The sequence below is a fragment of the Alosa sapidissima genome, chromosome 21, assembly GCF_018492685.1.
Source record: "Alosa sapidissima isolate fAloSap1 chromosome 21, fAloSap1.pri, whole genome shotgun sequence".
NCBI lineage: Eukaryota > Metazoa > Chordata > Actinopteri > Clupeiformes > Clupeidae > Alosa > Alosa sapidissima.
Genome location: NC_055977.1, coordinates 19,134,510 through 19,159,676, shown reverse-complemented (window position 1 = coordinate 19,159,676; position 25,167 = coordinate 19,134,510). Strand labels below are relative to the sequence as shown.

The 25,167-nt window shown below is 40.1% G+C and overlaps 1 protein-coding gene across 4 annotated transcripts; it reads right to left on the bottom strand.

Annotated features, from left to right (window-relative positions):
• Positions 1–79: 79 nt before the first annotated feature.
• Positions 80–24,906, bottom strand: LOC121695692 (cytosolic non-specific dipeptidase-like). Of its 4 annotated transcripts, XM_042076756.1 has the most exons (7): positions 24,780–24,906; positions 24,092–24,235; positions 23,638–23,800; positions 22,981–23,069; positions 9,482–9,586; positions 2,469–2,514; positions 80–1,648 (listed from the first exon to the last, which is right to left on the bottom strand). In XM_042076756.1, exons 2-7 carry the CDS (start codon positions 24,164–24,166, stop codon positions 1,503–1,505), a joined length of 624 nt encoding a protein of 207 aa, XP_041932690.1. In that variant the 5' UTR covers positions 24,167–24,235; positions 24,780–24,906; the 3' UTR covers positions 80–1,502. The 4 variants fall into 4 exon arrangements, with proteins under 4 accessions (XP_041932690.1, XP_041932692.1, XP_041932694.1 ...); XM_042076758.1 differs by lacking the exon at positions 9,482–9,586 and having other exon boundaries at positions 24,780–24,896; XM_042076760.1 differs by lacking the exon at positions 2,469–2,514 and having other exon boundaries at positions 1,628–1,648; positions 24,780–24,892.
• Positions 24,907–25,167: the final 261 nt, after the last annotated feature.

Genomic DNA, 25,167 nt, shown 5'->3' with positions numbered 1-25,167 from the left:
TTATTTTATGTGGATTGTAGTTTAGTATGCCCTTTTACATTTGGATATTCACACAATATCTTTCCCTGCATTGTTTCCAGGTTCAAACAGTCTGTCAAGGTTAACTGTGGTCCTTGGTCTTCAAGACCTGGACACCCGCAATCCCAAACGAGTAACAAGGGGAGTGAGGAAGGCTATCAAGCATCCAGGCTATAAATCCAGTGGAGTTCACAACGACATTGCCCTGCTTCGTCTTAGCTCTCCGGTTCGTTTCAGTGACTACATAAGGCCTGTCTGTCTGCCTGCCAGTGAGAGTGTTTTCCCTAATGGTACTCCGAGCTGGGTCACTGGCTGGGGAAAGATAAGTGAACGAGGTATGCAACAAGTCTTCAACAGAAAAATAAAGAATATATTTTTTGGACCTATATATATATATATATATTATATTATGTTTATGTTAAAACAGATATGTACACTGCCGATCAAAAGTTTGGGGTCACTTAGAAATGTCCATTCCACTCCATTATAGGCAGAATACTAGCTGAGATCAGTTGCATTGTTTTTTAATCAGGGCAACAGTTTTCAGATTACATTATGTGCTTACATAATTGCAAAAGGGTTCTCTAATGTTTTCTCAATTAGTCTTTTAAAAATGATATCAGATTAGTAAATAGAATGTGCCTTTGGAACATTGGATGAATGGTTGCTGATAATGGGCAATGTAGATATTGCATTAAAGATCAGCCATTTCTTTCTACAACAATAATTTACAACATTAATGATGAAAACAAGGACATTTTCTAAGTGACTCCACACTTTTGAATGGCAGTGTACATAAACTGTTTTAATATAAAAAAATATATATGTGTGGGTCCAAAAAATATATTCTTTATTTGGTTGTTTATGTGTCTTATGAAAAGTGGAAGAGTGCATCAATTTTGGGTTTGGTATGCAAAATTCACGCAGATATCTATGATGAAGAAGAGTAAAGTATTTGTGTCTTCTTTTTATCTGGCCACTCTTAGAGAGCCTTCCAAATCCTGGGACCCTGCAGGAAGTTGAGGTGTCTGGGAACAGACAGTGTCAGTGCGTCTACGGAGCTCGCTTAGTCACTGATAAAATGATCTGTGCAGGTGTAAAAGAAGGAGGCAAAGACGCGTGTCAGGTGATGTAAAGCCCAACATGAACCTTACTACAAACAAATCTGAATTCCTAATAATAATAATGCAGATCATTGGTTGTAAAGAGAGAGATTAAATTCTGATTTCCTATTAGTTCAGTGTCATGATTGTGCAATTGTGTAAAGAATCTTATGCATTTTCATTAATTAAATGAATTAAATTAAATGAATACCCTCTTTGTTTGATTATTATGCTGTGGTCTGCATTCTTCAATCCAGGGAGACTCGGGTGGTCTAATGGTCAGCCAACAGGACTCTATATGGATCCAGTCTGGGATTGTCAGTTTTGGCTACGGCTGTGCTCGCCCCAATTATCCTGGCGTGTACTGTACACCCGGGTGTCTCAATACCAGGCTTGGATCCAGTCCCACATCCGCCTAGACCGACCAGGCTTCATCCAGTTCTCCTCGAATGGAATAGAGGCAGACAGTGACAGTGGCCTCTCCTGCTCCTGACCTCCAGTGGCAACTGCAGCTCCTTCAGCTACAACTAAACACCGGTGACAAAATATAAGATAAAATATTATTGTGTATATTACAACCATAAGTAAATACAGTATGTAGCTAATTATTTCTTACCTGAACTTCTATGAAAGTTTTCTGTAAATACCTCATGGTGCATGCCATAGAATTGCAATACATTATAATGACAATTGTACAGGTTGACATCAAGTTAAGTACTTTTTACAGTGACCTTGTTGTACATACAAAATCCAGAGGACATTCCAGTTGGGCAGCATTTTAGATTTTCTTAATGCAACGTTTTTAACTTATTACTTATTACAGGATATGTGCATACAGCAAGTTATGGCTGTATTCATGATGTGTGGTGCAATGTATTGTATAATATTATTTGCATTTAAGCCCACCTGGGTGTTAATAAAGGACATGAAAATGGTGATGAAATATGTGAAATAATTTGTGCTTTTCTATTGTTTCTAACTGAATGGCACATCCAATGGCCATTTAAACAGTGGGAGCTTTGTGTACACTCAGTCAGTAATTGATTAAAATGAAACTCATTAGGTTCCTGAGTAAACATCAACCTCAGAAAATATTTCCTTTTGTGGCACGCAAGGGAGTTTGTGTGTTTGAACAGTTATCAGATCTTGGCAGCTGACATGTTGTTATACAGATCAAGAACAAGTTTACTTCTGTCTCTTAACTTTATGTAGTCACTACCCCGGCTTGAAAATGTTAAATTGTCTTTATACCACAGACCAAGATGCCAAAATGGGAAATGCATAGTGTTCAATTCTATCAAAAGAGAATTTAATTGAATTGAATTCCTCTACATCAGTTTGACTTACTTGAGTACAGCAGTCTTGGAGAAACGTGACTCCTTAACTTCAAAACCTGGTGATACATTGCCTGGTGAAAACCTGTTATTCATGTCCTGGGAGTGACATACTCTACACACACAAACTTACCGTTTACATGTTAATCAGCATGCTGAATGAAGCAGCGACGTACAGTAGAAGTAGTATCTGCGTCATGACGTCTCCACAGTCTCTGTCCCTGAATTTCATTCATGACTGTGAAATAAGTGTATTGACTAGATTAGAGCCGATATTAATTTGTATTTTAGCCTAATAGGCCGCTTTGAGGTGTTTTCACCGATTCTTCATCTGTTGGTAGTGCGCGCAAAACCTGCGTCTTTGAGCATTACTATACTTCCATCCACCGATACATTACATCTTGACATTAAAACTTTAAGTTCCTACACATACATTAACCTCATCTTCATTCTAGAAGTGCAATTTTTTTGCCACACAAGTGTCATGGCATCAAAACAAGCTACCAAAATTCATTGAACGAATATGCGCAGATATAATTTCCGACGTGCGTTTCCATGCCCACCATATTCCGCTTTTATTCGGAATATTGGCAATATTCCGATTGAGCATGAGTCATGTAAACACCTTAGTCCAGCTGCCATAAAACGATTAAGGTAATATGTGACTATCTGAATACTAAAAACCTGAAATAACACCCCTAACACTGTCTCTTATAACCGAAATATTGTGGCATGCAAACACATCGTCGAACAGGCCCGTTGTGGGTAATCGGGAGAATAGGAGAATTCCTGGTGGGCCGCTTCACTTTTGGCCGGTCGACCGGTCGAGGGGAAAATATTGGCATTTGTCACGTTAATCTATCTTCTCTTAATGTTGGCTACACACGTTCGCATTCTATGCCTAACACCGCAACCTCTGCATGGGTTGTTCTCCCCTCCCCTATATGGGTCCATATAGCCCGTCTTTCCTAAAAAGTTTTCTCAGATACCAGCCGGGCCGGCCCTACCGTAGTGATAAGCGTCAGGGAGGATGGATAGTAGAAAGATGCCATGAGGGACTGAAAAGGCCAGGTAAAAAAGACTAAAAGTATTGGAGGGAAATGCTGCCAAATGTGCCATGATTCCAATTTTTTTTGAAGAGGACAGACATAAGTGGCAACTGGTAAAGAGAGATAGCCATGATTAAAACAGCGTAATTGGGCTAATAACCTACTAGACGTTATAGCGTTGTCAACCTATTCGCAAGTAACATATTAAATTAATTAAAATATTAGCATTTGGTATCATCCAATATGGCTATTCATAGACTTTGCAAATATTATGCAAATATTGATAACAAAACTCAAGCTTTATCTGTGTATGCAGTAGCCTATAGGCCTACAGCAGATCAGCAGTCCCCCGCTGAAAATGATGAGCCCGAAATTAACTATGACTATAGGGACAAGTAGAAAGGATAATAGTTAACCATATGAATTAAAGTTATTTTATTTAAGAAAGAACAGTAGGCTACATGATCAACCTATATGACTTGTTTGCTCAGAAGTGGATGTAGTAAAGGAGCAAATCACCAAACATGATAGCTGACCCATGCAGAAAAAAACATGTAAACAATACAGTAGTTCAATATGCCTCTTAGTGGAATTGTGGGATACATTTCAAATGCTTTATTTCTTCCTTCCTGTTTTTGGTAACTTATCAACCTATCCTTGTGGAATAGTGGAATATTAGCCTATAATAAAAACTACAAGATAGTAAGAGCTGAAATGTTGCCTTATTTATCCAATTTCCACCACCACTAAAAAAGTGGGCCGGTCTTGGGCCTGAAACTCCCGGGCTGAAAAGTGGCCCCACTCCGGCCCTGTCGTCGAATTATTAGAATGTTAAATTCCGTCTGCGCACGTTCATGCAAGGGATTTTGGTATCTTGGTTTGATGCTCTGACACTTCGCAAACATAGCGAAAAGTGTGGCAGAAAGTTTGCACTTCTAGAGGGAAGGTGAGGTCAATGTATGTATCCCATTAAAACCTGAAGCATAAATATCATGATGGAATTTATCGATGGGCATCGTAATGCTCAAAGAAGCATGTTTTGCGCGCACTGTTGACAGATGAATAATCGGTGGACACTCTAAACTAAAAGTGGCCTATTGTAAGGCAGCTTTAATCTGGCCATGAATGAAATTGAGGGAGACGAGACATGCAAAACAATAGCAACTGTAATCTGGCCATGAGTGAAATTCAGGGAGATACCGTTGAGACGTCATGACGCAGAAAATACTTCTGCTTTACGTCGTTGGTTTATTCAGAATATACAGATAAGCATGTAAACGGGAATATCTGGTTTCTGATGCACACGGAAACATATTATTCTGAATATTGCCATAACTAGAATATGGACATTAATCAGAATATAGTGTGCATGGAAACGTAGCCTAGTCAGTGTCACTGGATAGGATAAACTCTGGTTGGTTAATTTCTGAATAAATAAATGAATGCTACTTTCTCCATACACGCAACCACGCACACAAGTGTACATAGACTGAATAAATTACAGTATTTGACCACTGTTTGAATGTCATGCTTTTTAACTAAATATATTTCTATTGTATCAGTAGTAATCTTCTAAAATAGGTTGCCTCTTCACTAACCCTAGGCATACTGAGGAACACACCCTGAAGCTTTTACACAGGGAGAGAGAAACAAATAATAGTGTTTTCGGCATAGTGATTTCAGCAATTAAATTATGTGACATTCTAAGAAGTTGAATCATTAGTTAAGCTAAAACTGGAGTGACAAAGTGGGCACCACCGACATAAGATTGTCATTTTTCATCTAACCATGCCCAGATAACATTTAAATATATTTTATAAAATGCCCCATCAAATATCCATCACAAAAACACAGGAACATATAAATGCAGATAAGATTGGGTGTACTTGGGATGACCACCTAACCATGAGATCAGCAAACATCTTGGGAAAGGATTTATCATGAGAGGGTGTAACGTGATGGCAAAGAAACAAGCTGATTGGTTGTGACATCACTGACTAACCAATTTAAGGTTGCTGTACCTGGTCACTTTCAAACAACTTGTATTGCTGATTCAGGTAAAAAGCCCTTGAATTCCAGTATGATCTTAATTTTCCAAATCCTTGCCTAAGTGTTATCCAGGACATGAATGTTTTTGCAGATCTGCTCTTCAGCTGTTCATTGCCTAATGCTTACACTGTTCACTGTGGGACAATAGAAAGAGGAAATTGACTGAGCTTTATGCACCTTTTCAGAGACCATGATGATGTGGGTGAGAGTGGTCTGCACTGTAACCCTGCTAACCTGGGGTGAGTCTCCCCTGATGGCTACTTAGCTTTAGGTTTAAGAAAAAGGGAAGGGAAATTAGGCTGGGTCTTCAGAAATAATGGCTCAATGGATAACGTCAATTAAAGAGTCAATAGACCGCGGATATCATCCTAAAATACAGCCTTGTGTTTCTTTCTCCTAGGGCTCTATGCAGCCAATGTGGGAGGCAATCAACTGCCTCAGTCCATATTGCAAAAACACAAGAACATCTACAGCAATATGGGCATCTGCTGGATCATGGGCAACCCCCACTACCGCACCTTTGACAACCACTATTACAACTTCATGGGCAACTGCACCTATGTCATGGCTTCCAGTAAATGCAGTGACAGCGGTAACACTCCTTTCTTTGAAGTGGAGGTCAAAAATGAGAACAACCCAAAGTCAGAGATCCCTAATATAGAAATGGTTGTTGTCAAAGTCTATGACTACACCTTCACTATTTACCGGACAGAATATGGAGTAGTGAGAGTAAGTGGGATTTTTTTTTTTTTGTTGATTATAATTACTTTCCTTTATGTAATTTTCAATCACTATTAACTGAAAACTCAGACAATTACAATTTATGTTGCTATACATAAATAAAAGTTTGTTTTTGTTGCTTTTGGTTTAGAAAAAATCTAAAATGGCCATGTATTTTTTCTTGGTTTACTTCAGCTCTACGATAACCTGTGGAACCTCCCAATGCACCTTGATGATGGTAGAGTGGCCGTGCTTCCCAGTGGCATGTCTGTCCTGCTGAAGACCGACTTTGGTGTGACAGTGCAGTATGACTGGGAGCAGTACCTGGTGGTCATGGTGCCCAATAGCTTCAAAGGCAAGACCTGTGGCCTCTGCGGAAACTTCAACAGCAAAGATAGCGATGACCTGCTTCTGCCCAATGGCAGCCCCGCAGGCAGCACCACAGCACTGGGCAAGAGCTGGAGAGTGCCAGGCGTGGCTGGCGACTCCACCTGTCGGGATGAGTGTGATGGCGAGTGTGGGCAGTGCCAAAAAACCTCAGAAACAGGCTCCCTGTTCTTCCACAACAACGTCTCCGGGAAGGAATTCTGTCAGGGGCTCACAACCCTGATGGAAGGACCGCTCAATGATTGTGCAGCTTTGATCGAGCCCAAGGTGTACACAGAGAACTGTCTGTATGACGTGTGCATGAAGAAAGACCTGAAGAGCTTCTTGTGTGACACCCTGAAGGTGTTCACAGAAGCCTGCCAGAGAGCCGGCTTTAAGGTGCAGAACTGGAGACGTGTCATTGGCTGTGGTAAGTTTACTGAAAATCTCAATTTAAAATTAAACGTGTCTTGGCATGCCAATCAGTGCCACGTACTGCCAGAGGTGATTCAACATGCACAAAAGATAGGAAAACACTACAATGTTACTTTGTTTACTGCATGTTATGTTATGATGCTATGCCACAAAAAAAGATAATAAATTGTTCTTGTGGTATTTATTCCATATCTAGCTGCTCCGACATGCCCTAAGAACAGCCACTATGAGGAGTGTGGAATCTCATGCCCTGCAACCTGCGACAATCTTCAGGCTCCATCCAAATGCAAGAGCCCATGTGTTGAGAGCTGTGTGTGCGATGACGGCTTTGTCCTCAGGGGCAACGAATGTATCCCCCAGTCCCAGTGTGGATGCCTCTATGAAAAGACAGGAAGTTATGTGAAACCTGGAAAGTCCTTCTGGACAGACAACTGCCAGAAATTCTGTACCTGTGAACCCAGTAATGGTCAATTGGTTTGCCAATCAGAGGGGTGTTCAGACGGACAACAGTGCAAAGTGGTGAAGGGAATCATAGGCTGCTATGCCTCATCTAACGGCATTTGCACCATCTCAGGAGACCCCCATTATAAAACATTCGACAACCACCTCTACTCTTTCCAAGGCAATTGCACATACACTGCTGCCAAGGCCACCCACATTGAGGGCACACACCTCCATCCCTTTACAGTGGTGGTAGAGAATGAGAAGTGGCAGAATACAGAGCTTACTGCTGCCAAAGCTGTTGCTGTGGAGGTTTATGGGCAAACATTGGTACTGAGGAAAAACCAAATTGGAGTAGTCATGGTAAGGTGGAAAGTTACTTTGGTTGTTTTCGAATGCTACAACAAATTCAATTCTAAGGCAAATTGCAAGACATACTGTAGAAAAAGACATGCTACAAAATAGCATGTTGCAAAAAGTGTATTGCTGTTGTCTCTTCTTTATTATTCAATTTCCATGTTTATTCATGGTTTCATTTTCAGGTGGATGGTGTTCTTATGAATTTGCCAGTGAATCTAAATAATGGCCAAGTGGAAGTTTATCAAGATGGCAGCTATGATGTCATCAAAACCGATTTTGGCCTGATAGTGACATACGACCTGGTATACCGCGTCACTGTAACTGTTCCTGGCTCATATCATGGTAAGACCAGTGGCCTGTGTGGCAACTTCAACGGTAACAAGAATGACGAGTACATGCTGCCTGACGGCAAGGAGACAAAAAGCATCAAGGACTTTGGTGCAGCCTGGAAGGAATCTGTGCAAGGTGTGGTGTGTGATGATGGCTGCACCGGTGATTTCTGCCCCAAGTGTGCTGAGGATAAGAAACGCATCTTTGAGGCTGACTGCAGCATCATCAAAAACGCCAATGGCCCCTTTGCTGCCTGTCTCAGTGTCATCGATCCAGAGTCATACTTCAGGGACTGTGTCTATGATGTCTGCATGGGCAATGGAGACCGCAACATGCTCTGCCACAGCATTGCTGCATATGTATCTGACTGCCAGGACTTTGGTGTTGCCATAAAGGACTGGAGAACCCCAACCTTCTGTCGTAAGTGTCTCTTTTAGATTAGATGTATTTGATTAGTTCATAATCTTCACTCAACTCCACCTCCTCTTTTCCAGCCCTGTCCTGCCCTGCCAACAGTCACTACCAGATCTGTGCCCAGACCTGCAACTCTCCCTGTCCTGGCCTCACAAATATTGTCAGCTGTCCCAAAACCTGTGCAGAGGGCTGTGCCTGTGACTCCGAATACTCTTTCAATGGGGTCGGCTGTGTTAAATCAGATGAGTGCAGCTGCTACTATGATGGACGCACATACAAGGTGAGATTGAAAACAGATCGTTCTTAATCAATTGTGAACTTTAGCTGATGCAGATCCAGTAATCTGTCTAATCAGAAGAAGCAGAGGATAGAACTCAAGATAGTACTCAAGTGTACACCGTGCCACACACGAGCACCGGTGGGTCAGTGCACAGACATGAAGTTCTTAGTACATTATTTAATTTAATAGTGACACAGTTTCCATGAAACATCTGAAAATCAGAGACAAACTCTAATTTAGAACTCTAATTTAAACTCAACCTCCGTCATGTTACTCTAGATGTTGAATAAAACATGACAAATTACTCAACTGATTTCTGCCACACTGATTTATGAAAAGTAAATAAATCTGAAAATATTGGTATGACCGCCTGTTACCAGGTTTCTGTTACTTGGTAGCTGTAGGGACAATTCTCTGTGAGTTCAAATTAATACCTTAACTCTAAGTATTAGTGATATTCCACATACATGCTCTACTACTTTAAAATCCTGATCATTACAGCCTGTAAGAGATTGCTGAATGGTTCTCTCACTTTTAGATTGGTGAGACTGCTATCAGCGACGACTGCACTGAGCGCATTACCTGCCAGTCTGCTGGTGTTGTGAAGCGAGAAAGCATCCACTGCAAGAGCGACGAAATCTGCAAAGTGAAGAATGGTGTCCGTGGTTGCTTTAACCCCAGCTGCGTCTATAATGGACACACATACAAGGTGAGAGGATATTCGCCTTATTCACTATACACTTGCCATTACACCAGCAGATGGTGGTAATGCACTCCGTTTGCAAACTGCCAAAAAAAAAGCTCACAGAAAAAGAAGGGTTCGCTGGCCTGCTAGAGTAACCTTCATCTTCTTCTTCAGTGAGTTTTTTTTAGGGCAGTTTGCAAATGGAGTGCATTACCACCATCTGCTGGACTGAGGTGTAATGGCGAGTGTACCCTGTAGCCTCTTTCTGGCACCCGGATGAATAAGGCAAACTGTGTTTGTTGCAAAGTGTTGACCATCTTGTTGCTGCAAAGGTGTCACACAGGTGGTTCTTCATATTGTAGATCACCTAAACACTGGACAAAGCGTACACATTCTCAGCTGTTTTCTGTCTCTCTCCCTCAGAGTGGTGAGTCTGTGGTCAACGAGGACTGTACCGAGCGCATTACCTGTCAGGCCTCTGGTATACAGCACGAACGCATCCACTGCAAGAGTGGCGAAATCTGCATGATCAAATACGGTGCCCGTGGTTGCTTTACCCCCACCAGCTGTGTCTATAATGGACGCACATACAAGGTGAGATGATAATGTGCTTGTTGCAAAGTGTTGATCATCTTGTTACTGCAAAGGTGTTGATCATTTTGTTGATCACCTAAAAACTGTACGAGGCAAACACATTCTCAGCTGTTTCCTGTCTCTCTCCCTCAGAGTGGTGAGTCTGTGGTTAACGAGGACTGTACCGAGCGCATTACCTGTCAGTCATCTGGCATTGTGCAGCACGAACCCATCCACTGCAATAGCGATGAAGTCTGCAAGGTGAAGGATGGTGTCCGCGGTTGCTTTACCCCCACCAGCTGCGTCTATGATGGACGCACATACAAGGTGAGATGAAATGTGCTTTTAGCAAAGTGTTGATCTTATTGTTGCTGCAAAGGTGCCGCAAAAGTGTTGATCATTGTGTCGATCACCTCAAAACTGGACAAGGCAAACGCATTCTCAGCTGTTTTCTGTCTCTCTTTCAGATGGGTGAGTCTGTGGTCAACGAGGACTGTACCGAGCGCATTACCTGTCAGCCATCTGGAATTGTGCAGCGCAAACCCATCTACTGCAATAGCGATGAAGTCTGCAAGGTGAAGGACGGTGTCCGCGGTTGCTTTACCCCCACCACCTGCGTCTATGATGGACGCACATACAAGGTAAGATGATAATGTTGTTGTTGAGACGACAAACTCTCATTTAAGCTCATCTCATGTTACTTTAATGTTGAATAAAACATGACAAATTACTCAATTGAGTTCTGCCACACTCCTTTATGCAAAGTGAATAAATTCAAAAATATTGGTATGATTGCCCGTTACCATTGCATGGTTTCTGCTACTTGGTAGAGGCACGGACAGTGCCCTGCGAGTTCAAATTAATGCCTTAAGTATGATATTCACCATACATGCTTTACTACTTCAACATCCTGATGATTACAGTTGGTAAAAGATTGCTGAATGGTTCTCTCACTCTCAGATTGGTGAGTCTGATATCAGCAAGGACTGCACTGAGCGCGTTACCTGCCAGTCTTCTGGTGTTGTGAAGCGAGAAAGCTTCCACTGCAAGAGCAACGAAGTCTGCAAGGTGAAGAATAGTATCCGCAACTGCTACCCCCAAGTCAATCAATGCTCAATCGCAACCAGTGGAGCCCTCACCATGTTCGGTGGAATGGAGGGCACCATTGACGTCTCGGGGGCCTTTGAGATTGTGGAAGTGTGTGATGATGCTGTAGTGGAGGAGTGGTTCCGCGTGGTGGTGCAGCTAGAGGAGTGTGGACACTCTGGCCTCAGACGCATTGAAGCAATCAACATCTTCTTTGAGGATCTGGTCATCGTCATAAACAGAAAGCATGAGACTTGGGTGACTACTATTTGTCTTTGATCTCTCTCTCTCTCTTTCTCTATGAAACAATTCAGCTTACTGAGGCTTGTTTCCTTGTTCTCAGTGCTCGGACACCCATGTAAGCTTTTTATCATTCTATCTTGTAGGTCAATGGCAGGATGGTCAACCTGCCCAGTCTGCTTCAGGACGAGATCTCAGTGAAAATATCTGAGAAGATGGTGGTCGTTGAGAAGGTGTCAGCCCTGCGGGTGATCTACAGCGTGACACAGGAGATCACCGTGACTGTCAATGACCACTTTTCTGACAAGGTGTGCGGAGCTTGTGGGAAAATGACTGGAGATGTCAGCATCACCATTGACAACAAGTCCATCAGGAAGTGGATGGACTCCTGGAGAGCACCTGACTTCCCAAGCTGGTGAGTTTGATGCTGAAAACCATATTTGACTGATATTCTTAAATTCTTCATAACAATATGATAAATTTCCTTTTTCCATTCTCCAGTGTGTTGTAAAGGTACTCTGGTACAAGAAATTGGACTTTGGCATATGGAGAGAAGTCTACAATTTCTACAGTACATGTTGTCTGTATGAAGCAATCAGACTGCCAATTGTTTTGATTTTTATTTGTAAATTCTGTAGAAATATGTTTTAAATGACACATTGTATGTAAAATACTGGCCAAATAATAAAGACAATAGAGTTGCATTGCAATCTTTGGTATGGATGTCTGTTAGCACGCTAGATCAAATATCTATGTGTAAATATGTTTCAGCTCTAGCATGGCCGCAATAAAGTACAGAACTTGACTGCAAACTTTCATAAGGCCATCCTATTGTTTGCAGTAACAGCCAAAAAAAGAAAAAAAATGGGTCAGTAGGTAGGTCTATATATTTTTTCAAGATTAAAAGAAAAAAAAGTACAATTTTGGTCATGGTGATTACGTAGGTATGAATTTAAACAAATCTGCATATCGTGACATCACAGACTGGGTCTTCAACCCTTGCCACCACGGTCAAACTGTAGCATGTCCTCAATTGTTTGAGTTTCCTCCACCAAAACTTTAGTGGTCTTCTTGAGGTCAGTCGACACGGTCACCGTTAGACTAGAGGCAGGGCTCCAGACTAACTTTTTGCGTTGGTTGCACTGGTGTGCCTAACCTTTTTATTTAGGTGCACCAGAACAAAATATAGGTGCACCCAATACATTTAATTTCTGAGCTGTTGTAAGAGCATGGAATGGGAATGATTTGATTTGGGGCACCCACCACCTTGACGGCATCAGTAATTGTGTGATCAGTGGCGATCCAAGTCTCTGCTCGACCCTCCACACATACACGGAAAATGCTGGCTTGTCATATGTTTCTATTTCATATTTTGGAATTCATAAACTATATATTTTGTAAATAATTTATAGTATTTTATGATCTGCATAAATACTAATAACTAAAAATATTTAGTAATTTGAATACTTTTTTAAAACTATTACACTTATATTAATGTCATTACAGTGGTGGTGTTTAGGTCTAATTGAGTGCCTGTCACTTTAAGAAAAACGTGAAAGTAGGCTTATATTTACCGATGCAATTCATTATGTTTTTTATGTCATTATAGACCCCTTTCCGGGATCATAGAAGAGATGCGTGTCTTGCAATGTTAACTTCTATGATTTTGGTGAGCACTACATTCATGATAGACATGACTCGTGAGCTAGCAGGATAGGATTAACTAGAAGGAACTCTCTCAAGATGTAAAAGTTTGCCAATCGGTTGTGTAGCTTATTTCGAAAATGTCATTAAACCCAATACTAGGCCTAAATTAACTAAATTCCATAGCCTACAGTAGGTAGGCCTCTCAACACAAAGTTGAGAGGTGCAAGTCAGCAAATCCACTTAAAGGGAAACTTGGCAGGATTTCCCCCTCTGCTGGAGAAATTGTGCATTATGCTATTTCAAACTGTGGAAAAAGGTAACGATAAAGAACATGGATTTGTTTACAAGCTAGCGAACGGTTAGCATAAGTTTGGTTACGATGTTACAAGGTAAGAAACACGATTTAAAACGAGTTTCTTGTTTCTCACTTCTCTTTCCGGGACGGTAGTCTCAATGTTGCAAGGTTGGTTTTCCGCCTGGGGACGCTAAGCGCAGCGGGGAAAGTCACCATTTTTACCGGAACAGGTCATTTAACCATCCAAATGATTTCTAAACGGGTTTATTACGTTGAAATAGTTGCCAAGTGCCCCTTTAACATTAGCCTACTATATTTGTTGCTGTGCGGCACACAGCTGCAGGTTAAAAGCTGCGTGTGTGTGTAAGGCTACGGGAAGTAGCCTTTAAAGGAACCGTAAGATTGTGACCAAAACTGGTACTGCAATCACTTTCAAATTACTGTAGAGCGGTTTATCCCCTCCCCCCTGACTGGCAGGGCTGGCAACCCGGATGCCAAAACACTACTGACTTCATGATTAGTAGATAGGTGGAGGGTGGCGCATCAGGCCAAAACACAACATGACAACATCAAAATCAATTGAGGGCTGCAACTTCACTTTTAAAATGACAATGACTACTGTTTTCAGTGATATAAGTATGAACACAATTTCTTAATGTCTAGTGACATATCAGGGCCATTTTATTAATTGAAATGTATTTCTGTATGTGGTGACCGTGTAGTAAAAATTATTTGTAAGTACTTACTGTACACGAATGTGATTAACTTCATCAGTCTGTCTGCCTCATATTTGCATTAACTGATGATTGTGCCTGGTGAAGACACGCCTCGACCATTTGCAAATCAAGTCTTTTGTCATGTACGACGGCCCAGCTTTTGTCTTATGCCAGACTTCACCATAGGTGGTCGGCGCCAATTAAAGGAGAATTCCGGTGTGATATTGACCTAAAGTGTATTGAAACATGATACAGAGTGTGAACGTATGTCTCATAGCCCATCTCGGCTTGTCCCCTGCCGGATCAGATTCCAAAAATAATTCAGTGGAAATGCATGGATTCCAGTTGCTGCTACTGGAAGAAACTGGAATCCATGCATTTCCACTGAATTATTTTTGGAATCTGATCCGGCAGGGGACAAGCCGAGATGGGCTATGAGACATACGTTCACACTCTGTATCATGTTTCAATACACTTTAGGTCAATATCACACCGGAATTCTCCTTTAAGCACGCATAGGTCCGGGGCATGTCTGAACTTTTCCACTGGAGCAGACAAACAGCCTACTAACAGGATAAAAGGCAGTGACATACGAGAGTCGAAACATAGCGAATGTAGGCCATAGTAGTGTGACATGCGTAAACCAATGGTTTAATCATAGATGATGCCACGGGTTTTTATTTAAAAGAAAGAACGTAACCTATGTTTGTTTGTAGCCAATTTATATTCACAATACTTACTAAAATATGATTAATATTATTTTATTGCATTTGTCGGTCGGGTTACAGCATGGCCTAATGCAGTGGTCCCCAAACTTTTTCTTCCGAGGGCCAGCTCACTATGCCTGGCTCTAAGCGAGGGCCAGAGACTCTGAGTATCAGTAACCATAAATAGCTTAGTGCTGTGAACAACAGCAGTCTACCTTAGTTGAATATTCCATTACATTTAATCATAGGCTACTGCAATTTAATACCATTGTTAGCTGTGTTTATGTTGCCATCATATCATATCAGTGTAAAATGTAGCTCAAATGAAATAATACTAATAAAAAGACTTTAGCATTCCCAAAAGTATTAGCAGGGAGTCCCAAAAGTATTTTATTCAAAATGTGTGAACTCTATGTTTGCATACACAGCTCAAGTTGTGAACAAGCAATATTCTACAAATAATTCAAAGTTCTCAAACTATGAGAGTTTTATGAAGTGCTGGCAAAAACATCTGAAATCACCTAATGAGAACTTTGTGAACTCTATGAACATTTGAACGAGTGGATAAAAAATAGAAATAATTATCCCAGAAAGTCCCAGAAATATGACTTGAATAGAGGTTAGTTAGTTATTAACAATTAATTAATAAACTTTTAGAATACTTTGAGCATTGATGCAGTCAGCATAGGCCTCTTACATTGTTTGCAGGTAGGCCTACATTTCATTCCGTTTTCAATGGCAAACGTGAAACAGCGCCAAAACAACCACCAGTGGACAAAAAGAGTATTTCACATGTATTGTTAAGACTCGCCATAGAGAATGAATGGGGGAAATTACGGAGGTCATAGTTTGACAATGTCGTACTCCAGTGCGGGCCAGATGCTATATACCATGGACATGTTTTGGGGGGCCACCAAAAATGAACTTTATTGTCATTGTGCAGAGTACAAGTACAGAGACCACGAAATGCAGTTTGTATCTAACCAGAAAAGTGCAATGTGATATACACAGTATAGGCAGGTGGTGCATAAACTATATAGATATATAGTGCAGTGTATACAATAGTATACAGTTAAGGAGGTGGAATGGTTGACAGTAATATAAATTAACTATAAATATGTGCAGTGTATTAGTAGTAACCATATAAAAGCAGAATAGATATGGGTATGCAGTATGAACAATGTATGAACAACATGTAGGCTACAATGTGCAGTGTAGTAGCAGTAACATTATAAGAGTAGTAAATTAATATAGATATATGCAGTGTATTAACAGTAATATATTATCAGAAAAACTGAATAAATATGGATATTTAGTATCTAAATATATTTTAGTATTTAGTTTAGTGCAATGTGATATACACAGTATAGGCAGGTGGTGCATAAACTATATAGATATATAGTGCAGTGTATACAATAGTATACAGTTAAGGAGGTGGAATGGTTTACAGTAATATAAATTAACTATAAATATGTGCAGTGTATTAGTAGTAACCTTATAAAAGCAGAATAGATATGGGTATGCAGTATGAACAATGTATGAACAACATGTAGGCTACAATGTGCAGTGTAGTAGCAGTAACATTTTAAGAGTAGTAAATTAATATAGATATATGCAGTGTATTAACAGTAATATATTATCAGAAAAACTGAATAAATATGGATATTTAGTATGAACCGTATAGAGAGATGTACAATTATGTGCAGTGTAGTAGCATTGCAGTGTAGTAACAGTAATATTATAAGAGTAGTAAAATAAGTGCATGTGCAGGATGAATAGCACAAAGAGCAGTAGAATATGGCTATGTATAAGTGTAATTATATGTACATTTAATCTTAATAGAACACTATGGGTGGGATAGTGCAATTGATAGATAGATAGATAGATAGATAGATAGATAGATACTTTATTGATCCCCAGGGGAAATTCTCAGTAGCATACAGACAACACACACACATTCACTAACAGCAGAAAAAGTAATTGTAAAAGTAAAAGTAATTGTCTAGGGGGAGGGGGCTGTTGAGGGGCAAAATGTTCAAATCCTTGTCCCTGTCAAGGCTGCACTAGTCATGGACACCTCAACAGGCACAGGTAGTAGGTTGTATTCCTTCTTTTGTTGTACCTCCTGTGTTATCCTCTTGTTGGTGTGTGTATGTAATTACCCTTTTCATGGATTGTGTGAGTGGCTACCCTTGTGTGTTATCTGTAATGGTCTCTGTGTCCTCCGCTTCCCCAATAAGCGAGCATTGAGCTAACTTGTATGTAGCACCAATCAAAGTTACAATATCTACTGAATTTAGCATGATGTAAGAGGCAGTAGTGATAGTGCCTTCATGTCGGCTTTAAACTCGGAGGACCCAACTTTAAAAATCCCGACCTCCGAAAAAAGTGTGTTCATGAGATCAGCTCGGAAAGCAAGTACAGGAAACGCATAAATATGCATTTTGGGAGGAGGAACCCCAAAATCTGGGCGTATAAACAACTTCTTGTTCAGACTATGGTCATCTCCAAGCTGGACTATTGTAATTCACTATTAGCTGGCTTACCCGCTTGTGTAATAAGATCATTACAGCCGATTCAGAATGCTGGAGCACACCTGGTCTTCAATCAGCCAAAGACATGTAACTCCTCTCCTAGTTACTCTCCATTGGCTCCATATAGTAGCCAGAATTAAATTTAAGGGCCCTATCATGACATTCTAAAGTGCATCGTCACTCGTCAAAAGTCTATTCAAATTTAGTAGGATGTCCAGTTCACATTGGGAGGGGTTTCGTTATCAAACTAGGAGCGCATGGCGCAACAAGGTGTTCCTAGGTTTTTTAATCAGTCATATGGGTGTGTTTGGGGCGTAACATCATTTAAACCAATGAGAATGACACCTGTCATTCCCTTTAACGGCGCAAAGCGCGATATGTCAAATAAATGCATCGGTATTTTGGCATTCAACGACGCATTTGAAGGAGGCTGCTTGCGAGACCCTATGGGATAAGCATTCCACTAAATTCCACATGCTTTACTAAAACCTATAGCCTTCACGCATTTGCAACCGTCTATTATTTGAACTCATTGGCAAAGTGAAACTAACTTCACCAAGGAGTCAGTCAACGACAAGACAGTAATATGCAGTTACTTTCACTATTGACTGACAATGGGTTACCATCGAAAACATAGGCTGGAAAAAGCAACACTTACCCTAATATTGCTTAAATGACTAAATAAAACAACATTTATCCTGCAGGAGTTGCTTATATCTCGTGACCGTGCTTCTTCAGCTGTGCTCCATACGTGTCTCTCACCTCTCCCCTAATCACTTTTAACCGTCATTACCAATTTGCAAATGATGGTGAATAACTACTCATCATGAGATGTACAGTATTCAATCTTTATTACAGTGCATGAAAATGCACTGTACTGTTCTTCCTAGGCTTCTTCTTATTACAGTGCATGAAAATGCACTGTACTGTTCTTCCTAGGCTTCTTATTCTTATTCTTCCGCTAACACATTTAATGCAGCTTCAACCGTTTAACGTAGAAACTTCATTCAAACTATGTTACGTAGGTCTTACTTAGGACATGGGTGCTATGTATTTTTCAGCTTTGTAACTTTTATACTTTTTAAACTATTAATTAAAAACTATGAACATTTCCCCATTGACTTAACATTGCCCTTTATGACATCACAGCAATTAGAATCCTATGGCAGGTGTTCAGGCCACCTGGACCAACTGCCAGTCTCAGGCTTTAAGCATACAAACTGGCCCTATTAAGACTACACATCCTGTTCAACTGCTTCCTCTGCCAAAAATTGTTTCAAAATAAAAGTCCTCACTACAATATTTCACTGTTAAACAATTTAACCCTTTAAACTACTGAACTTTTTAACTGTTCAGCCATTGTAACTGTTACTTGTCATCAACCATGACCCACTGTAGCTAGTTAGCTAAGTAACATGGTTAGCATAGTTAACATGTTAACATGCTAGTTAGCATTTTTAGCAAAACTGCTAAAAATAATGAGCTAAGTCACATGGTTAGCATAGTTAGCATGCTAGTTAGCATTTTTAACAAAACTGCTTAAAATGATTAGCTGAGTCAGCTAAGTAACATGGTTAGGATAGTTAGCATGTTAGTTAGCATAGTTAGCATAACTGCTAAAAATGATTAACTAAGTTAGCTAAGTAACATGGTTAGCATACTTAGCATTTTAACATTGTTAACATGCTAGTTAGCATAGTAACTTGGTTAACATTATTATCTTTGTTAACATAGTTAGCATAACTGCTAGCAAACATTAGAGCCATTTCAAGTGTCAGTTATCGTCAACTATCTACCTAAATAATTTAACCATTTAAACTATCCACTTATTTAACTGTTCAGTCATTCCAACTATATTAAACCTCATCTACCTAGCAACCAATATAGTTGTTTTTACTCTGTATGATATTTTACATCATATTTTTTGCATTTTCATGCACTGTATTTCCTTCAGGAAATGCTTTTCTAGTTATTACAGTGCTGTTCTTCCTAGGCTTCTTATTCTTCCTTCTAACGCAGTTAATGCAGCTTCAACCGTTTAATGTAGAAACTTCATTCAAACTTTGCCACGTAGATCTTACTTAGGACACCCGGGCAATGTATTTTTCATCTTTGTAACTTTTATACTTTTTAAACTATTAATTAAAAACTGTTCAAAATTTCCCCATAGACTTAACACGGGCTGATGACATCACAATAGAGCCGTTAAGCAATTAGAATCCTATGCCAGGTGGTCAGGCCACCTGGCTTAACCCTTAAAGGAGTACCGTCACACCGGTGTGACGGGAATGTTGGGAAATTAACATTCTAAAGAATATCTGGGTTCATTGAATTCAACATAGAATTTTAGAACCTTCAATTGTTGCGGAACATAGAATGTTCAAAAACCTACACATTTAAGGGTTAACTGCCAGTCTCAGGCTTTACGCATACAAACTGGCTCTATTAAGACTACACACCCTGTTCAACTGCTTCCTCTGCCAAAAACTGTTTCAAAATAAAAGTCCTCACTACAATATTTCACTGTTAAACAATTTAACCCTTTAAACTACTGAACTTTTTAACTGTTCAGCCATTGTAACTGTTACTTGTCATCAACTATGACTCCTACCCACTGTAGCTAGTTAGCATGGTTACTATAGTTAGCATGTTAGCATTGCTAACATTTTTAGCAAAACTGCTAAAAATGATTAGCTAAGTTAACTAAGTAGCATGGTTAGCATAGCTAACATTGCTAGTATTGTTAACAAATCTGCTAAAAATGATTAGCTAAGTAACATGGTTAGCATAGTTAGCATGTTAACATTATTAGCATGCTAGTTAGCAGAACTGCTAAAAATGATTAGCTAGGTTAGCTAAGTCACATGGTCAACATAGTTAGCATAACTGCTAAAAATGAATAGCTAAGTTAGCTAAGTCACATGGTTAGCATTCTTAATATTTTAACATAACTGCTATAAATTATCAGCTAAGTTAGCTAAGTCACATAGTTAACATTGTTAACATAGTTAACAGCATTAACCCTCTAGGCGCCACAGTCGACTATAGTCGACAAGATGCGGTACTGAATAAAACGTCCGATTTAGTCAAATAGGGTGTCATATTTCGTTCGACTTCCACTCCACTAGATGGCAGACATGTCATACGTCATCCCCGAGTCGAAAAAAGGACACGCTTTAAACAAAACTTTCTAGCTACAGCGCATTGAATCAGTGCATGAAATACCGGAGCTAGTGTGCGTGTGAGCAACTTTGTCAGAGCGATATTGTCAACGTCAGCGAGTATTTGCATTAGATTATCGCCTAATGGCATCAAAAAAGTTTACCTGAAATGAAGTGTTGGGTCTTCTATTCGCGGACCCTGATTCTGAAGGGGAATATCTGCCTTCAGAAAATGACGGTGATTCGTTTAGTGAGGCTTCAGATGCGTCCCTGCCTTGCAATGATGCAGCTGGACAAAGTGAGAGTTTACTCCATAGTTTAGCTTACACCAAGCACAAACGTTGAATCGTTTGCCCAATGTCACTGGTGGGAATAATGTTTCATGGGTTCGGAGTGTTCATCGGGAAGTTAGCAGGGTGTTAGTGGTGTGGCGAACGAGGCTGGAGGTAGCCTAATATCCATAGCGCTAGCTTCTGTCTTCTGAACGTGTGCCTCTCCACAATCGCGGCGACAGTAACGTGGTGGAGCCTTTGTCTAATGCCACTGGGTATGTTAGACGAGGTCGAAGTGCTCATAGGACAGTTAGGGGGGAACGTAGTGGCAGTGTGGGGAGTCGCAATGAGAATGACAGTAGGCCTAGTCCGAGCTGCGCAAATTCTCTCCACTCGGCGCGCGCGAGGCAGATCTGGCCATGCTGCTCGCATGGTGGAGGTGGTGACACGCTCTCTCCCTCTCCCACACACACAGACACACACATGGATAGGGATAGGGAGTCATTATCTCTACAGCAAAAGGCCTGCTACATAAAAAAAAAAAATGTCAGCCATTTAGTAATGATTTACACTGTTGATTTGCTATCTACTTCCCTGATCATTTAGGACATACAGTACACTATGTGTTCCTTTTTGTGTGTTCATGTCCTTGTGATGTGTGTGTCTTTGTCAGCTAAGAAAAAAAACAAAAAGAAAAAAAATACTAACATTGTCTCTTGTCTTGTCTCGTCATCTCACTCCTGATCTGTGCCTTGCCGTGGCAAATGAGCTTTTGAACTAAACAGGTCTTGTCTACTTGTGTTTGTGTGTCATCTGAATAATATATATGTGCCCCATACATGGAATCAGAGTGCCTACTGTATGTAGTAAATGGAAAATCTCTACAGCAAAAGGCCAGTCTACCGCTACATGCATTTGGTTTGTTTCTGCCATTTATTAGTAATGATTTACACAGTTTGTTCACTACTTACTATTTACCTGAGCATTCAGTATTGTGCAATATAGCATACAGAAGGTGAGGGACATTTTGGGGGGAAAGAAGTGGTGCATTTTATCATTCAAACATGCAATTTTTCATGAAAATTCTATAATCCAAGATGGCCGCCACCATATGACGTCATAATATGCAAATTAGATATAAACATTTAATCTCTACATAAACTTTGGGTCATCCTTAATATTTCTCTAATTTACAGAAAGTCTCTATCTCTTATCACTTTTAAGATATAGCCTTTTGAAATGAAGATGTCAAAATTGATCGTTTCGGAAAAAAACCTCTGGCGCCTAAAGGGTTAACATTATTAACATTTAAAAAAAAACTGCTAGAAAACATTAGCTAAATTAACTAAGTTAAGTAACTTGGTTAGCATTATTATCTTTGTTAACATAGTTAGCATAACTGCTAGCAAACATTAGAGCCATTCCAACTGTCAGTTATCATCAACTATCTACCTAAATAATTTAACCATTTAAACTATCCACCTATTTAACTGTTCAGTCATTCCAACTATATTAAACCTCATCTACCTAGCAACCAATATACTTTGTTTTTACTCTGTATGATATTTTACATCATATATTTGCATTTTCATGCACTGTATTTCCTTCAGGAAATGCTTTTCTAGTTCTTCTTCTAACGCAATTAATGCAGCTTCAACCGTTTAACGTAGAAACTTCATTCAAACTATGTTATGTAGGTCTTACTTAGGACATCTGGGCTTTGTATTTTTCATCTTTGTAACTTTTATACTTTTTAAACTATTTATTAAAAACTACTCAAAATTTCCCCATAGACTTAACATTAGGCTGATGATATCACATTCACAATGGAGTAATTACAGTGCATGAAAATGCACTGTACTGTTCTTCCTAGGCTTCTTATTAGAGTGCATGAAAATGCACTCTACTGTTCTTCCTAGGCTTCTTCTTATTACGTTATCAGACCCCAAGCATTACAAATGCTGGAATCGTTTAATTAAGTGGTGCATGGGTGTATTAAGTGGTTTTACATGGAACATTTTCCACACTTTCTTAAAAATAAACTGATCTATCATCAAATCATCTGACTCTAAGATGCTCAACATGAAACATTGCCATATGATCATGACATGCAAAGTGCTTGCGTTTGGTTTGGTGTCATTTGATTCATTGGTGTAATTCAGTACTTGCTTGGTCTTCTGGTAGGCCTCAATGCAGTTGAACCAGGCCAGGACAGGTCCCTTGTCATCTGTGGAGCCTCTTCCATACAGCTTCCCTATTGTAATTACAGACAGGAGTGAAAAGCTGCAGGGGGAACACTTCAGTAACCAATTAAATCAGGGTAGTAAATGTTCCAACTTTATGTAAACAAAGCTTGCTTGAAAACTGAGAAAGATGTTGGCTAATCCAGGGTGCATCGATCATGCAATGTCAATGGTGGAGTTCTATTCATGTCGCACAGTATTTAAATTCCATTACCCTAATAATTGATAATTGAAAGCATCTTCAGAATTTCCTTGTGTCTATAGACTTTTGCAACCTATCAAACTAAAAGCACAAACAGGAAGACAAGAGGCTGGAATTTATAAAATCATTGGCTTAGCACTGATATCCACATTAGGAATTTTGTGCAAATTTCCAGTTCCTATCCACATGAGGAACTGAAAGCAAGAGTGTCTGCAGTAAGTACAACATGTGTAGATCAAATGACAAATCATGTGACTGAAAAATGTCTTTAGTCATGCAAAATAAATGTGTCACTGAAGCCTTTTAACCACAACTGCACACTTGGCATTGTCCTTTTAATTGCATTGTAAGCTTGGTGATCGAGTGAATCCACCTACCATCCTTCTCCACCAGCTTGAAAGGCTCGGTGTCCCAGCCATCGTCAATGTTTGCAGGCTGGACGTCGAGGTGACCATAGATGCACACAGTCTTCTTGCCAGGGTCTGAGCCGAGGCGACCCAGAATAATGGGAGGAAGTGGGATCTCCTGACCGTCCGCCAACTATACAAAAATGCAATGTCTGTATTATGCATGCAAATTAAACCGCAATTACATATAAGCTCCTTAATTTCTTTTACATTTTTTTGGGGGGGGCTTTAATGCGACAGGATAGTGGAGAGTGACAGGAAGTGAGTGGGAGAGAGAGTCGGGGAGGGATCCGGAAAGGACCACGGGGCGGGAATTGAACCCGGGTCGCCAGCGTACGGTGCAGGTGTCATAAGCTCCTTAATTAAATGGGCTTGCAAACAACTGGACATCAAATCAGAATAGCATCTAGACATTTAGGCCTACCTCCTGTTTGCCAATGTCAACCAGCTCCACCGTTCCGCCAAGTTTCTCAATATCCTTTGCTGCCATCTCCATCATCTTTTTAATCTCTCCACGTTTCTCTGGCCATGCAGAAACACTCTGAACTGATACCCATTCTGCCAAACGCTTCAGAGAAAGACAAGCACTTAACAATACAACACCTTTGGTCGATTTGACATTCCACGTACTTAAAAAGTTCTGGAAGAGAAGTCATCTTTCCAAACGTTCACCCTTAGGCCAGAGGAACTGAGCTCGAAGTGGACTTTTACCTGTGAAATGTAGTCTTTAACCAGATTGTTATCACAAGAGAGGCTCCACCTATCCTATTAATCTTGACGTCATATTGATTGTGGTGACAGGACTACGATAACAGACAATAAGACGTTTTTCAAATTAACTGGTGAACTCAGTCAATCAACTGATATTGCATTACTTATTTTAATTGATCTTTACACGATGCGTCCAATTAACTCCGCGGGACACAACGCTAACAACAAAATGCACACTTAACAAGCATATAATGTTACGTAGCATGATCGAACTTCGATACTTAACAGGGAAGTAACATTAAAATCTGGAGTTTGTGGTGACAAGGGTGCCGTTAATATTACCTAAGATTATATTTTATGCAACAAATGCAAGGCACATGTATCTTTATATAAAATATTACCTTGATAATATCACACCAAAATGATCAGCAACAGTGTCGTTATTTCTGCAGAGTCAGACCTCACTCACTGCCCGAGTTGTGTTTTCAGAAGGCAGCATGTGATACTTTTTCCGGTTTGTCGCCATCTCGTGCGTGACGTTGGTTCCTAAAACCAATCAGATTCTTCTGTAGAGCGTCTTCTTCAGCTGTACAACAGTAAACGGTTTAGTGAGCTCAGCTGTCACATTTCTATAATTTCAATGTAATTAAATGTAATGCATTTCCCTCACATGCTGGCCAGGGTGGTTATAATCTATCAAGCCTGTTGAAAATTAATAGCTTTGCCAGGTTTCCTCTTTTAATCATAGCCTGCTTCAGCCTCTCCTTCACAGGTGTTCTCAATGAACGA